The 13,625-nt window shown below is 34.0% G+C and overlaps 1 protein-coding gene across 1 annotated transcript in view; it reads left to right on the top strand.

Annotated features, from left to right (window-relative positions):
• The window catches only part of PCDH17 (protocadherin 17), a 90,573-nt gene that overhangs the window by 24,065 nt on the left and 52,883 nt on the right, over window positions 1–13,625 (top strand). The window contains exons 3-4 of the mRNA XM_065678162.1: window positions 5,474–5,532; window positions 5,728–5,900. Coding sequence (XP_065534234.1) covers window positions 5,474–5,532; window positions 5,728–5,900 — 232 coding nt within the window. The remainder of the gene's footprint in view (window positions 1–5,473; window positions 5,533–5,727; window positions 5,901–13,625) is intronic.

Below are 13,625 nucleotides of genomic sequence, written 5' to 3'. Positions count from 1 at the left end.
GCCTGCTTTTTATATGAATTCTCCAAAGCAGAAACCCTGCTAAGTCCTCTACTGTTGTTACTGAGCAGTGGTAGAATGCCTGAAATCTGATTAATATGGGGCTGTAATTTTAATCCTTTTTTAATAATTTTAATAATTTTTTTCTTTTTTTTTTAAAAAGTATGTGTGAAAATACACAGTGCAATTCCTCTTCATTTATAAAAATACCAAAACATTTCAGCAGAAGTAAACACAAACACCTTGTGAACATGAATTTATGGAAAAAGAAAAGGAGATTAATGTAACCCATTGCTAAAAATACTCCCCATAATTAAATGCGTAATGCTTTTCTGAAGCTGGTTCAAACTGTTGTTTTCACATATTTTATTTTATTTTTTTGTCTCCTAAGAGAATATTTAAGGTTAATAGCTCCTGTGAGGAATTTGTTTCTGATACTCTGTTTTTTTTTGCCTTAGTTTTTAATTTTCCTTTTTTCTAAATAAAACTTTTGGAAATCATATCCATTCTAGAATTAATTAGTACAGCCTTAACAGTTGACTTTCAAACTTCTGAATGGCTTTATTTTGAATTTATAAAATTCAGTATTTCATACTCACCACGTGAGGGGAACACTTAGCAAAAATTGTAGATTATCTGGGCCCCTGTGCAAGCTCTAACACATGTAATAGAATGAATAGTTTTATAGACAGTTGATGATAGCACTTGAAGGATGTTCTACATGTTGCTTATGCAAACACTAGCCAGTAAATAATTTTTCAAGTTATATTATTAGACTAAATCGATCATATTGTCACATCTGAAACTCCATATCAGTAAAAATGTAATTTGCACAGATTTAATTTGCCTGTGCTTTAACATTTTTTCTGTTCAAGTTCCTGAGGAAAAAGGTAACATGATCAAACTGTAAGGTACTTTCTTTTTAAATTCTGGCAGCTTTTAAAAGGTATATGTGCATTCTGATCTCTTTCAATATGTCATTTTTTAAGAGATTCATCTTTCTGAGAAAGCTGTACTAAAAGTATGTACAGAATTCCTCAGAACTTTTTTTCTGCAACACCACAGTAATGGCAGTGCCTAAAAGTTCAGATTTATGCTAGGGTCGTGTATAAGTACAGATAGATGGAAGAAAGTATTTTTAAGCAGCCACTTTAGCAACTGCTAAAAAGTAGTTGAATGGTTTAACAAGATACTCTCACTGGAGAGACTGGTTCCATTAATCTGTGAAAATGAACCATAATACCAGGACCTCTTCTCTGTTGGAGCTATGGATATATGTGAATGACATCACAGACTTTAATTCTCTGTTATCTAACCAGGGCAGTGGATGGTTTTGCTTTTGCCTTAGCTTTAGAGACCTTTTGTCCTAGTATGTTTTCTTCCTACTGAAAAGCTTCTGTTTTAGTAGCTGGTGACCTAATTGATACTCCAGCCTTCAGCCTTGAATTGCAGACAGAAGACGTCTTTGATGTTTAAATCCATTATTCTTAGAGCTAGATTGTTTCTGGAGCATTTCTTGAAGGAGGGTGAAGGTGGTTCTTGCTTTTATTTTGTTCTTCAGCAGGTTGCCAGTGCTGGCGTTTCAGTAATATTTGGTTATTTATTAGTGTATTTTAATTCTATTTAAATCACTTCTGATATGATGCATCTTACTAAGCTTTAGCTGTTACACTGAACATCTCTCTGGCCATTTAGATTTTCCAATAGTTTTTGGCAAAAGTAATTTCCAGGAACAGTATGTACCTAAAACTCAATGCCTAAAATGGGTTGAATTATAGAGTTATCTTAGCTGATTGTCTTGAGATATGTGACTAGATTTTAGATTGTTGCCAGCAGATGAACTGAAACCTGCTTTAAAACTGGAGGCAAATAGAGAGTACAGTGGTTTTGATTTCCTAGAAGGGGCTGTATACCCAGAGAAGAAGAGAGTTTATTTGCTGTTGATAGATTCTTAAAGTAGCACTCATTTCTTAGAGTTACAGCTATGCAGTGTAAAGAGGTATGATTAATGCATGAGCTGGAACATGTAATGTCACTTCCATAGATGTTAAGGTGAAAAAACTTTAAGTATACGACCGCTCACTTCAACTGGGATTAAAAGTGTTTAAGGGAGTTAGACATTCATCCCTCTGTAAGCCATTGTAAGGCTTGCCTTTCTAAGATTCTTCTAAACTGCCTAGCCTTAAAATTAAATGTTTCTTATTATCCCAATTTTGTATAGATAATAACATGCTGCCTGTATTTTGGAGTATAGTGTTGCGGCTTCATACTTCCATGGCTCCTAGGAGGTCTAATGCTTTGAGAGCAAAAGGAGAATCATTCAGTTGAGCTCTGTGGTTGCATATAGCTACTGTGTATAGTTATCAAGTATTTATATTTGTTCTTTTGCAGCAGTGAGCCCACTGTAACATGGAACCCAACTTTCTGTATTGTTGCAAAATACAATATGAAGGAAATTGGTCAAATTATTAAGTTAAAGGTCATTAATGATTACCATAAATACTGTATTTCTCAGAAGCAGCTCCCATTTATAAGACGGCAGCTAAGATGTGGTCATAATTTCTATTTTAAAATTTATGACTTGGCTAGTCCAGGGTGTGCAAAATGCTTTTTTTTTTTTTTTTTTTTTTTTACTATGAAAATACAGAAACAAAAAGTATGACCAGTTCTTACTGTGGTCCAGCTTTTAGATAAGTTCTTTTAGCACTATCTTTAAGGAGATGCTATAATTAATTCCAGGGCAAAAGTCTGACTTTTCCAATAGAAGAGAATTTATGAAGAGAAAGTTTATAGCAGGCATTTTGCCTTACAATGACATGAAAAATGGAAATGTTGATTCTAGTAGCAGCTGTGTTTAGGAGGAGGCAAATGTCTTACATAAGTAAAAGCGTAAGGTCAGTTTTCTTGGGCATCTATTTGAGATATTAAACCTAGAAAGCAGACGTGAGTTCTGCAATTATAAAGGTTTATTTGGGTTGAGAAGTACTGGGGTCTGTGAGTGTCATGATGATTATATGTGTATATACATGAGGTAGATCTGCTGCACACAAGAGAGATGTTATCTTACATTTTGTCACAAGAAAAGAATAAACAGAAGAATTCAGGCTGCTTCTGAAATATCATGTGCTACATTTAAAAGATTACATATCAGAATGCTCAAATACTTTTATGCCTTCATTTCTTCCTTTTTTCTGTTTTTTTTTATTTGGGTTTTTTTTTTTTTTTTGTTGTTGTTTTAAATACTTGTTTTTATAACTAGAAACCTGTGTTAAAAGTTAAGACAAGCTTTTATTCTAATTGCCTACACTAAGACCAGGGTCTTGTCTGGTCTTGAGCCCAAAGCAGAAAACTGCACTGTTAATTGAAGTGGCCAGATTTTAAAAAATTTGGACACCTGTAGCTGAAATCATCAGCTTCTGAAACACTGTCTTGGAAAAGCAGTGACACAACACTGAGCTTGATATCCCAGATTGTCAGAATTCTCTTTCTGTAATATGGCATATTGTTTGATTCCTTAGGCAGTATTTAAGAACTTTCATATGACCATCTTTCAATAATGCTGCTAAAGAACAAGTCTCTAGTTGAACTAAGACACCCAAATTAGGATTTCCAAGTTATGTGCAATTTTGATATGATAAAAAATAATTTAAAATTATAGATATAGGTACTTTATGTTATATACTGTAAACAGATGAGCAAAACCTGATTCTGGTGTACTGTTTATTATAAAAGATAATTCAATGATAAAATACTGTACTCCATATTTTAAATTAGAAATAACTTTTAAAATATAGAATCATAGAAGAGTTAAGGTTGGAAAGGACCTTAAGATCATCTAGTTCCAACTCCCCTGCCACGAGCAGGGACACCTCACACTAAACCCTCTCAACCAAGGCTTCATCCAACCTGGCCTTGAACACTGCCAGGGACGGAGCATTCACAACCTCCCTGGGCAACCTATTCCATTGCCTCACCACCCTAACAGGAAAGAACTTCCTCCTTATATACAATTTAAATATATGACAACAGTGTGTGTTACAATATTAATTCTTGAACCAAAAAGTTTAATTGGGAGCAAGAAAGTACACTATCAATTGACTTCATACATGCTGAAGAGAAGATAATTATTTATCTTCTGTCCCTTTCTTGAATCAAACAAGATATCCATGCATATGAGAACATTTGTTTCACATGTGTGTTGAGACTGGCAAGTGGCTATGTATTTTTTGTTGCAAACAGCAATGACTGTTAAATTCCAGATGTAACCTCATGCTTCTTTTCCAAGCTCCAGGAATACAACCATACAAGAAATAGCAAATATTTCTGGTTACCACCTAACCTATAAAACGAAAACAAAGCTAAAAAATTATAAAAGGGAGTGTAGAGTGTCACAGAAAACCAAATATCTGAGAGACCAGTAGAAACATTTGTGTAACATTAGACCTTACCTTGGGCCTTTTGCTTCATTAATTGCCTGTGTTATTGATACTGATATGCTACATGCTATTGCAAAACCCATAGCTGGTGCAAAGAAGGGTGGTGTGACATGAAGTGATGCAGAAAACAATAGAAGCTCTGTCACTAGGTCAGCTGCAAGAAGTGACGTGTGTGAATGTACAGTATGTGGAGTTTTGTGAAAGATGCAGTCTCTCTTCCTCCCAAAGAACTTCAGCTGATGATACAGGGGGAATTCAGATCCCTTTGGCAGGACTCCATGTTGGTCTGGATGCTGTAAATACTTCTGCTTCTACAGCTACTTAGCTCATGTTGCTAAAAATATACTCATGACAGACAATGAAAGTATCTTCTTTTAAAAACTACTTATCTACAACTATCATTTAATATTTTTGTCTGCATGTGCAGTTCTCATTATTCTGATAAAGCTATTAATACTGATGAAAATTAAAGAGAGAAAATGCAAATGTTTTCATACATGCACTTTCCAGTAGCATTTAAGAAAACCCACAGCTAACCAGCCGTAAATTTTCTTGTGTTTTGTTTTGTTGTTTTTTTTTTTAATTCAAGAGTAATATACCAATATATGAAATTGTCTAACAGCAGTAAGGGCTTCAGAATCCCATTAGATGATGTAATTATGATTAAAAATTATAATTATTAAATAATTCACTTTTGTAATATGCAGAGTAATTTTTTCTCTCATTTTCAATAACCATCAGTCTTAATATCTAACTAATGAAAAAACACAAACAGTGTCGTCTGTCAAGTTACTAACAGAGAATGCCACTTGTTGGAGCCTCATTGTTTACTTTAGCAGGTAATTTGTGGACCGGAATCATTTAATTGTTCTGAGCACATAATTACATGCCAGCCTTTTCCAATCTAATTAAAATGTACAAATCTGAAGATTAAGGGAATTTTTGAATTATTAATCATTTCTCCTCTAGGAAATCTTGTTGCTCTGCAGGAGATTTGTCCAGTGTACAACTATACGTATTTTTTTCCTTCTCTTTCACAGACAGACAATTTTCCCGCAGAGCCCAATTACATGGGCAGCAGGCAGCAGTTTGTTCAAAGGTAAGGCCTATTAAATAACTTTCTCGGCTTCCCCATTTGCATTCTTGTCAAAATTGCTTTGCCAGAGAGTACAATTCAACTTAGAACAAGTAAATACAACTATCTCTCTCTCTCTTTTTTTCTTTTATTTTTTCCTTTTTTTTTTTTACTTTCCTTTTTTTTTTTTTTTTTTTTTTTTTTTAATGTATATTTCAGTAGCTCCACGTTCAAGGATCCAGAAAGAGCCAGCTTGAGGGACAGCGGGCATGGGGACAGTGATCAGGCTGACAGTGACCAAGACACTAACAAAGGCTCCTGCTGTGACATGTCTGTTAGGGAGGCACTCAAGATGAAAACTACTTCAACTAAAAGCCAGCCACTTGAACAAGGTGAGTGAAGCCTCCAATGCTTACAGAAGCATAAAGTTTAAGCTGTCATTATAAACCTGTTAGTACTGCAGTCATAGTTTATCAAGGAATTGCCTACTGATAATACTATCAGAAAAAAAAGTAAATCTTGTAGGTAGCTCAGAGCAAAGAACTCTCAGTATCTTTCAGAATGAACATGAAACGAAACTGCAAGTATCCAAAATACATTAGAAAATAAAGAGGAAAAAAAAATAGTACTTTTCTAAAATGATTAGAATATACTTTATCTCTACTGGCATTGCCTATGATATATTATACACAGTCCTTCTGCTAAAGTGTGATTTGGAAATTCAAACTAGACATGACTGCAACAGATAAAAAGACACCAGTCATTTACGTTCCTCACATAGTTTGGAGAAGAAGAAAAGAGGCTCTGAATATCAGATTAGTAAAAATGGTTCAGAAGTTTTCATTTCATGGATGTATTTTACTATTTGTAATATTGATTTCACAATTAATAGTAGCGAGACAAATGTAAAATAATATAGTCTGATTTTCTGTACAATTTCATTCACATCTTGTGAAAGTAACAAAGATGAGTGTCTGTGAAACAGCTCTAATGACTTATATCAAGATAATGACAGCACTCTCTTAAATCATTCATTCTGACAAACAAGCATGTTTATTTCCTCAAACTCTGTGTCCAAGTAATTTTTTTTCCAGACTTTTTTTATCTAATTATGAGGTCTTTTATTTCAAAAGAGACACTTGTTTTTCTGAAAGCACCAGACAAGCCGAGTACTCCAGCTCTGTGTTTGTCTGTGTTTTGCTTCTAGGCTGTAAGTAATAAAGAAGTACACCACTGAATTAGTTTTACATGTATTGTATGTCTACTGCTATTTTAGTTATTTGTGGGGAAGATGATTCAGCATTAAAGCAGTTAAAAGACTAATAATTTAATTAATATTAAATTAATTAGAAGTTATATTTATAATTTAGCAGAAATATAGGATTTTTAAGAATTGTTGATTGATTGAACATTGGGGTTTTTGCCTCTTAGCTAGTCTGATCTGTAGTACAGTCATAAATATATGTTTAATTTTTCTGATCATATTGAGATTGCAATATAATTTTTGCTGTGTAGAATATTTAGAATGCTGCAGTATAATTTATTGTGTATGTTTTTGAAGGTTGACCTCATATATGACCTTATTTTCTAAGTAATAAATGCCAGAAAGATTATTTTTCAGTGACCTTTTGCCACAGCAACTCTCTGCTTATAATTGGACATTGATCTGTGTAAAGATGAAGCTCTGTACGGTTTTGTTTTTGTTTTCATTTTCTTTTAAGAAGCTGTTTGAGCGTCTATTTTTTTTTCAGTTTTGTGTAAGAAAAAGACAAAGTCTCTGGGTTTTCTCTTTATTTGGTTTTGGGTTTTTTGTGTGTGTAGTTTTTTGTTGTTTTTTTAAAGAGGATTGCGTGGCTGAGTTCATAATATTTCACTTTGTCCAACAACATCAAGTCCAGTTCTTGTCAAAAACATAAGAAATCTAGTAAGCAGATTAAGCCAACCATATTGCTTATTTTCTTATAATGCAAAAAGTTATATGGAGGTTTGCATTTATCTATATCTAGATGAGAGGCCTTATTCATCACAAAACAACTTATTCCATTGTCTAATATGAATCACTCATATTCTTATTAAACATGTCTTGAACTGTGAATGTTAAGTTTCATCAGCCACTGAACTGCTGCAGCGTGAATGTTAAGTTTCATCAGCCACTGAACTGCTGCAGCGGGGTGTTTATGTGAATTTCCCTGATGAGGAAAAAAAAAAGGGTCGGGACAATGAGGCTTGAGAGATGAACTACTTCTTTTTCTTTATTTTTTTCCCCAAAATATAATTACAAATTGTAATTTGTAATTACAAATTTAAAATTTGTTTACTTGTATGAAATCTTCTATCTCAAGTGGGCTGTAATGAAATCATTGGCTACTAAGAAAACTGAACCTGCAGCGGGCACCTTATGGGGTTACAGAACATTGGGGTTACAGAACATTGCAGTAACAAATGTGGTGCAATGTGGTGTTCCCAATGAAATCAATGATCACCTGTCATTGAGCTTAGTATGATTAAGGTTCTTAGCCCAAAGTAACTTTTCTTTTCTGAAAGATTATAAAAAACCCTGCTTTCTCTATTCATAAGCCAAGTTGAAGGTGGGTGAGAAATACAGTATATGTGATTAGGATTAAAAAAAGGAATTGCATTTTCTGCAGAGAAGAAGTGTTTTCTAGGAAAAGAAGATGGACACCTTGCTAGAAACAGTTGTCTCTGGCAGTGCCTGAAGCAGTATCAGAAGCTGTGGTTTTGTCATCATTCTGGGTTGTACGGAGGAATGGGAATTCACAATTTTGTGGCAAAGTTTCAGGCTTGATTACTGCTGTTTAAAGATATATAAAGTAGTTTAATTTCTGCTATTAGAACAGCGTTAATTATTAAATCTTCTGACATTTTTTTGAAAATGAACTGTGAATTCAGGATCTTGAGATTCCTAATTTAAAAATCAGTTAATTTTGAGTTTGACATCCTCTGTGTGTAATTCCAAACACTGTTGTTAAGGATCCAATTTGCATTAAACTCGTGAAAACAGGATATGATAAAACCTCAGCAATTTCACTATTAAAACATTTGATTTCAAGGAAAATATCTCCAGGTAACAAGTTCTGTCAGTAGTGATTGTAAACATTTACACAAATGGGAAAGAAAATGCAAATGACATATTATGAAATGCTTGCGAAAGCTCATTACTTGACCTTAATGGACAGAAAGGGGGAAAAAAAAACACTCTTATAAAATTTATCAGTATAGTAATTTTTGAGTTAAAATAAGTATGTTCCATTTTAGTTATCATCTCAACCATATATCCTCTTGGTGTGAATTCCCAGTCACTTTCTGCATAAAAACATCTAGCTGTCTCTTAAGCTTACTTATGCTATCTGAATCAGCTGTCTTACTAAGCAGCTTGTTCCATACGCCTGCTACTCTTTCAACAGAATGGTTTTAGATACTTTATTCTGTTTACCTCTCTTTTTTCACATCTGCTGCTGAGACCTTACACCCTATCACTACTTAAGACAGTTTGAAATCACCCTAATTAGACATCTTACAAGAATTAATAGTTTTGAATACATCTATCTGTCCAGTTACCCATTTGTTTCACCTGAAGTGTCATGTATTATTCATATTTTATATTTAAATAACAAAATAATAATTTTTTTTTGCTATAGTTTAGGCATAACAATAATCTGCATTTCTTTAAAAGTTGTCCAAAGCTGAAAATGATGTCATAAATTATATCTACAAGGAAGGAGTACAATAGGAATAAGTATATTTTATACTTTTCTTGGTGAATCCTAGGTATGTTTACCTTATAATCATTAAAACAATATAAAGTTATGCTTTGTTTGTTTTTGAGGGTTTTTTTGTTTGGTTGGTTTGGGGTTTTTTTGGGTTTTTTTTGGGTTTTTTTTTTTTTTTTTTTGTAGTTACTCACAAATCATTGTCTTTGTTAGAATTTCCCAGGACTTTTTCCTTTTTATGTCATTGCAAAAAAAATATTTAAGGGATTAAGCATCTTCAAATTCAGTAGCTTTATTGTTGAGTTTTAGCTTTATCATTGTGCTTTACATCTCTTTTTTCACACATTTGCTTGCTGTTCACACCTGAGTCTCATAGAAGGGGGATTTCTACAGGTGCTGCTGCTGCCTTGTTAATGGTAGCATAGATGCCAAGAATAAATGAAAACTGGAGACACTTTCTTGGAGGAAGGGTAAAGAGAAAGCCTTCAGCATTGGTGTCAGAGACTCCTCCAGAGATAAAAATGTAACGTAAAAATATAACTTAAAAATATAATACTTCTTTCTTTATCATCACAACAAAAATATGTTTGCATTAGTTGTGACACAGTCCTGTATGAAACAGTCTTAGTCGTAAAAGCTGTATCAGTGTTATTGAATCTTTATGGATATTATCAACCCCTATTTTTTTCTATTGAAAATGACAATGACAGAATGGGTCTGTGGTAACTTGTGCATTTATATTTCCAATTTCTAATGAAGAATGATCCCTGAAATCGAGTATCCTGCATTATCTATCTGAAGCAGAGCAAAATTATCAGAGTTTTTTATCAAGATTTTTTCTGACCCATACAATGATTTTCTTGCCATAATCTTTCTTGGGTCTGTAGCATAATTAAAATCCGTTCTGAGTGAGAATCAGTCTAGACTGATAAGTGCAGAAAGTTCATCAAACAAATTTCTAGTGTCCAACATAATCCCCAGTGCTTTTCATGCCATTGGGGGTGATAGATTCTTTTATGAGTACATAAGCTTAATGAGATAATGGAAGAAGAAAATTGTGGAGAAATATTTATTTTTAAAGTTCTCAAAGCTGGTGAAAGCCTCCACTGAGAAATTGACAGAGTCTGGGAGTCCCCTTCAGAGCTGACACAACCTGTGAAATATTTTGTTCAACATTACTTCCTCCTGTAGCTTTTTTCCCCTGAACAGAACATATATTATCACATTCTTTCTGTGCCCAGAATGTGAATAGCTGTCAGACTGCAGTACTTGTTCTGACGCCACCTAAAAGTCTTTATGTCCAGCAATATCGTCCCTTCCAACTTGCTTACCCTTAACATGGTCAGGTAGGATGCTAACATTCGATACCCATTCTTTACTTTCATCTGACTAATTTTTATCCAGGCAAGCTATACAAGCAACATAATTGTATTGAGATTCTCCTTCCTTTCCTTAGTATGAGAAAATTCAGACAACTCTTGTATCTGCCAGTTTCTGTGTGCTCAGAGTATTAAAGATTTCTTTTTCCCTGTGTTGTAGTTATGTTGACTTTATTTCTGGGTTTAAGTTTTTAGACTGTCTACTAGTTTACCAGGTAATTTAGGTTCACTTTTCACGTTTCAGTTATCTAAATACTGAGTCTAGATTCGTGACTGACACTGTGTGACCTCAGGTTGAATGATAATCAGGTGTATTTAGAAGCAGAGTCCAGTTAGTTTGATGCTTCCTCACTAGAGATGAGAGTGTTCCCATGCATAGCTGCCGTTTGTAGTGTGCTCTTATATGTATATGAGCAGCTTTGAATTTCAAGTAAGGCTATCCAGGTGAAGAAAGAAGTTAAAGAAGCAGGTGTTTGTCCTAGAAGAAGTCAGAAAAGGAAGTGAAGTGGAATCCTAACAGAGAAAGGGTAGATTAGCTTAATGCCTCATATACTCACTTATCTGCCTTCATTGTTATAAAACAGAAAAGCAGTGCAAACATTCTGGCAGCTGAAGTGACAGTGAATACACTTTGCATCAGAGTATCTTAGCCTATTATTGCCACCTGTTATTGCCTATTATCTTGCTTTTCAACTGGAGTCGAGTTCTGCCAAACCAGGTTTTTAATCAGGTGCATGTTTCAGCATCTGGCAGATGATTACCATCATGTAACTGGTAGCAGTGAAGTTTTGTGACTAGCATATCCAACATTTAATTAACATGTTGAGCCACAAATTAGAGCAGAAATTTCTATAACTGACTTTCAAAACATGCATAAAGAACTGTCTGCGTCTGTACACACACAAAACATGTAACTGTGACACAAAGAAGGGATTATAGCCGTTCAGCAGAGCTTCATCTATGCAGCATTTGGTGTGTTATGCTACATTTTTCAAGTAATTTCATTTCTTCCCCCACTTTTTCTACTTATTTTCTAATTGTAAATTATTCAGTGGCTGAAAACGGTATATATTTTTGCCCTGTATTTTGCTTTATTTGGAAGTCTCACCATCAAATCAATTTAGATATATGATTACTAACACCTTAAAAGTCCAAGACAGTACCAATGAAAGTATTAATAAATTTCAGAAGAGTTTTCTTTGATGATCTTATTTTCAAGTTAATGCATAACATGCACTTCCAGATCACAAGTCTGTTACCATAAGTCTCGTATCTTAGATATGACTTCAAATTCTAATATTTGGGTACTGTAGTTTTTGGTGCTCATTTCTTCGTGCTTGACTTTAAAGGCAAGAAAGCAGAATATCCCTCCCCTGTCATTAGATCTCATTGCTTCCTTTCTGTACTCTGTTTTGACGCTGCCTTTCCTGGGGCTGAGCATGGCTATTGTACTGCATTTTGTTCTTGGAAGGCCTAGAATCCATAAGTTATCTTTTTGCTTTATTCCCACTGGAAGATCATGAGAAGCATTTGCAGTTCTCAGTAAGATGAGGTCCTTCTATGTCAAAATCATTATCTTCAGCTAACATTTCTCCTTTTCAGATTCTTTTTTACAAATTGAAAGAAAAGTGGGGGCATAGAAAGATCAACTTTTGAAACAAGAAAATCATAAACCAGGTAGTTTTCATTCTTGCAGGCTTTACGAATTTCCCTGGGTGGTAAATGGATGTTCTCTGCCTGTGCTTACTTTTGTTAATGAAAATTTTCAGACATATATTCATATATTGGGTAAACACTTAATATCATCAAAACATAATGAGTGGAGAGGCTATTCCTGCCTCTTAATCTGAAAATATTCTTATATGGTGCACTCACAGTTTTCTTTTGATTAAGCTTGCACAGAATTATAGTTTAAACCCCATACATATGTGAGAGTGTATATGTTTATTTAATTATATAAAGGAGGCAATTAAAATAAATGCACCTCTCTTTCTTATTTAAATCATCTTTGTATTACTGTTTCCTCTTATTGAGTCAGCAGAAGACAGAGGTATGATAAACAGTGAGAGTAGTCAAGTTTTAAAACAATCTCATTGCATATTCCAGTCACATTCTTGTTACAAAAATGAAGGAATATTCTGTAGATGGAGTTACTGTAAAGTAATAGTTGGAAACCTGAACTTGGGACTGTATTTATAAATAGTTTTATATACAGTTGTGGAAGAGAATACAGAAGTCTTAAATAAGAGACAGGAGCTAATTATTCCATTCAGCAATTCCTCTGTTCGAATAATAATAATAGTATTGTGTTCTTCTGGAACAAAGAGTATCTTGTGATTTCTGTATTATAGTAATCCAGTCTGTCCTTTTCCTGGCTCTTCTGTGTGCATACTACTTTTCTCCTATGCCTAGTTTTCCGGAGGGTGGAAAGTGGTATAATTCAATTTGGGCCAGGATTGCAGAACACTTTAATTAGAGACACAGCCACCATACTCAGTTTATAGGCATATTTTTAAGGAATATCTGGACAAATTAAAAATCAACAATGAGGTAGAGTAACAGCAAAGAATAAGGGTTTATGAAACATGGCCTGTAGGTGAAGTTTAACAGAAGTGTTTGTTTAGCATTTGTGTTTGTTTAAATGAACAAAGACTGAGGTGAAACATTCTAAAAATCTTTGTGCATATGAAGTTGCTATAAATAGGATGGTGATTGCTTTTTCTTTTTTTTTTTTTTTTTTTTTTTTGTTTAATTTCTGAGAGAGCTATTTAAGTTACGTATGAGGGAGAACTTTGCTATAAAGATAGCCAGGCATGGAAGCGGACTACTCACGTAAGTTAAAGAATATCCTTGCCTAGAGTTTTTTAAAACAGGTTAAAAACATATTTTCAGTGATAACCTAGATTTATTTTAACCTACCCAGGGCCAGAAAAATCTTTTCTAGCCCTGCTTTTTATGATATCATTAAATGTGAGGATGCAATATACTGTCCAGTCCTGAGTAAAGC

The sequence above is a fragment of the Lathamus discolor genome, chromosome 4 (genome assembly GCF_037157495.1).
Source record: "Lathamus discolor isolate bLatDis1 chromosome 4, bLatDis1.hap1, whole genome shotgun sequence".
In the NCBI taxonomy this organism is placed as follows: Eukaryota; Metazoa; Chordata; class Aves; order Psittaciformes; family Psittacidae; genus Lathamus; species Lathamus discolor.
The sequence above is the reverse complement of the archived record's forward strand: the minus strand, read 5'-3'. Positions and strand labels throughout refer to the sequence as shown.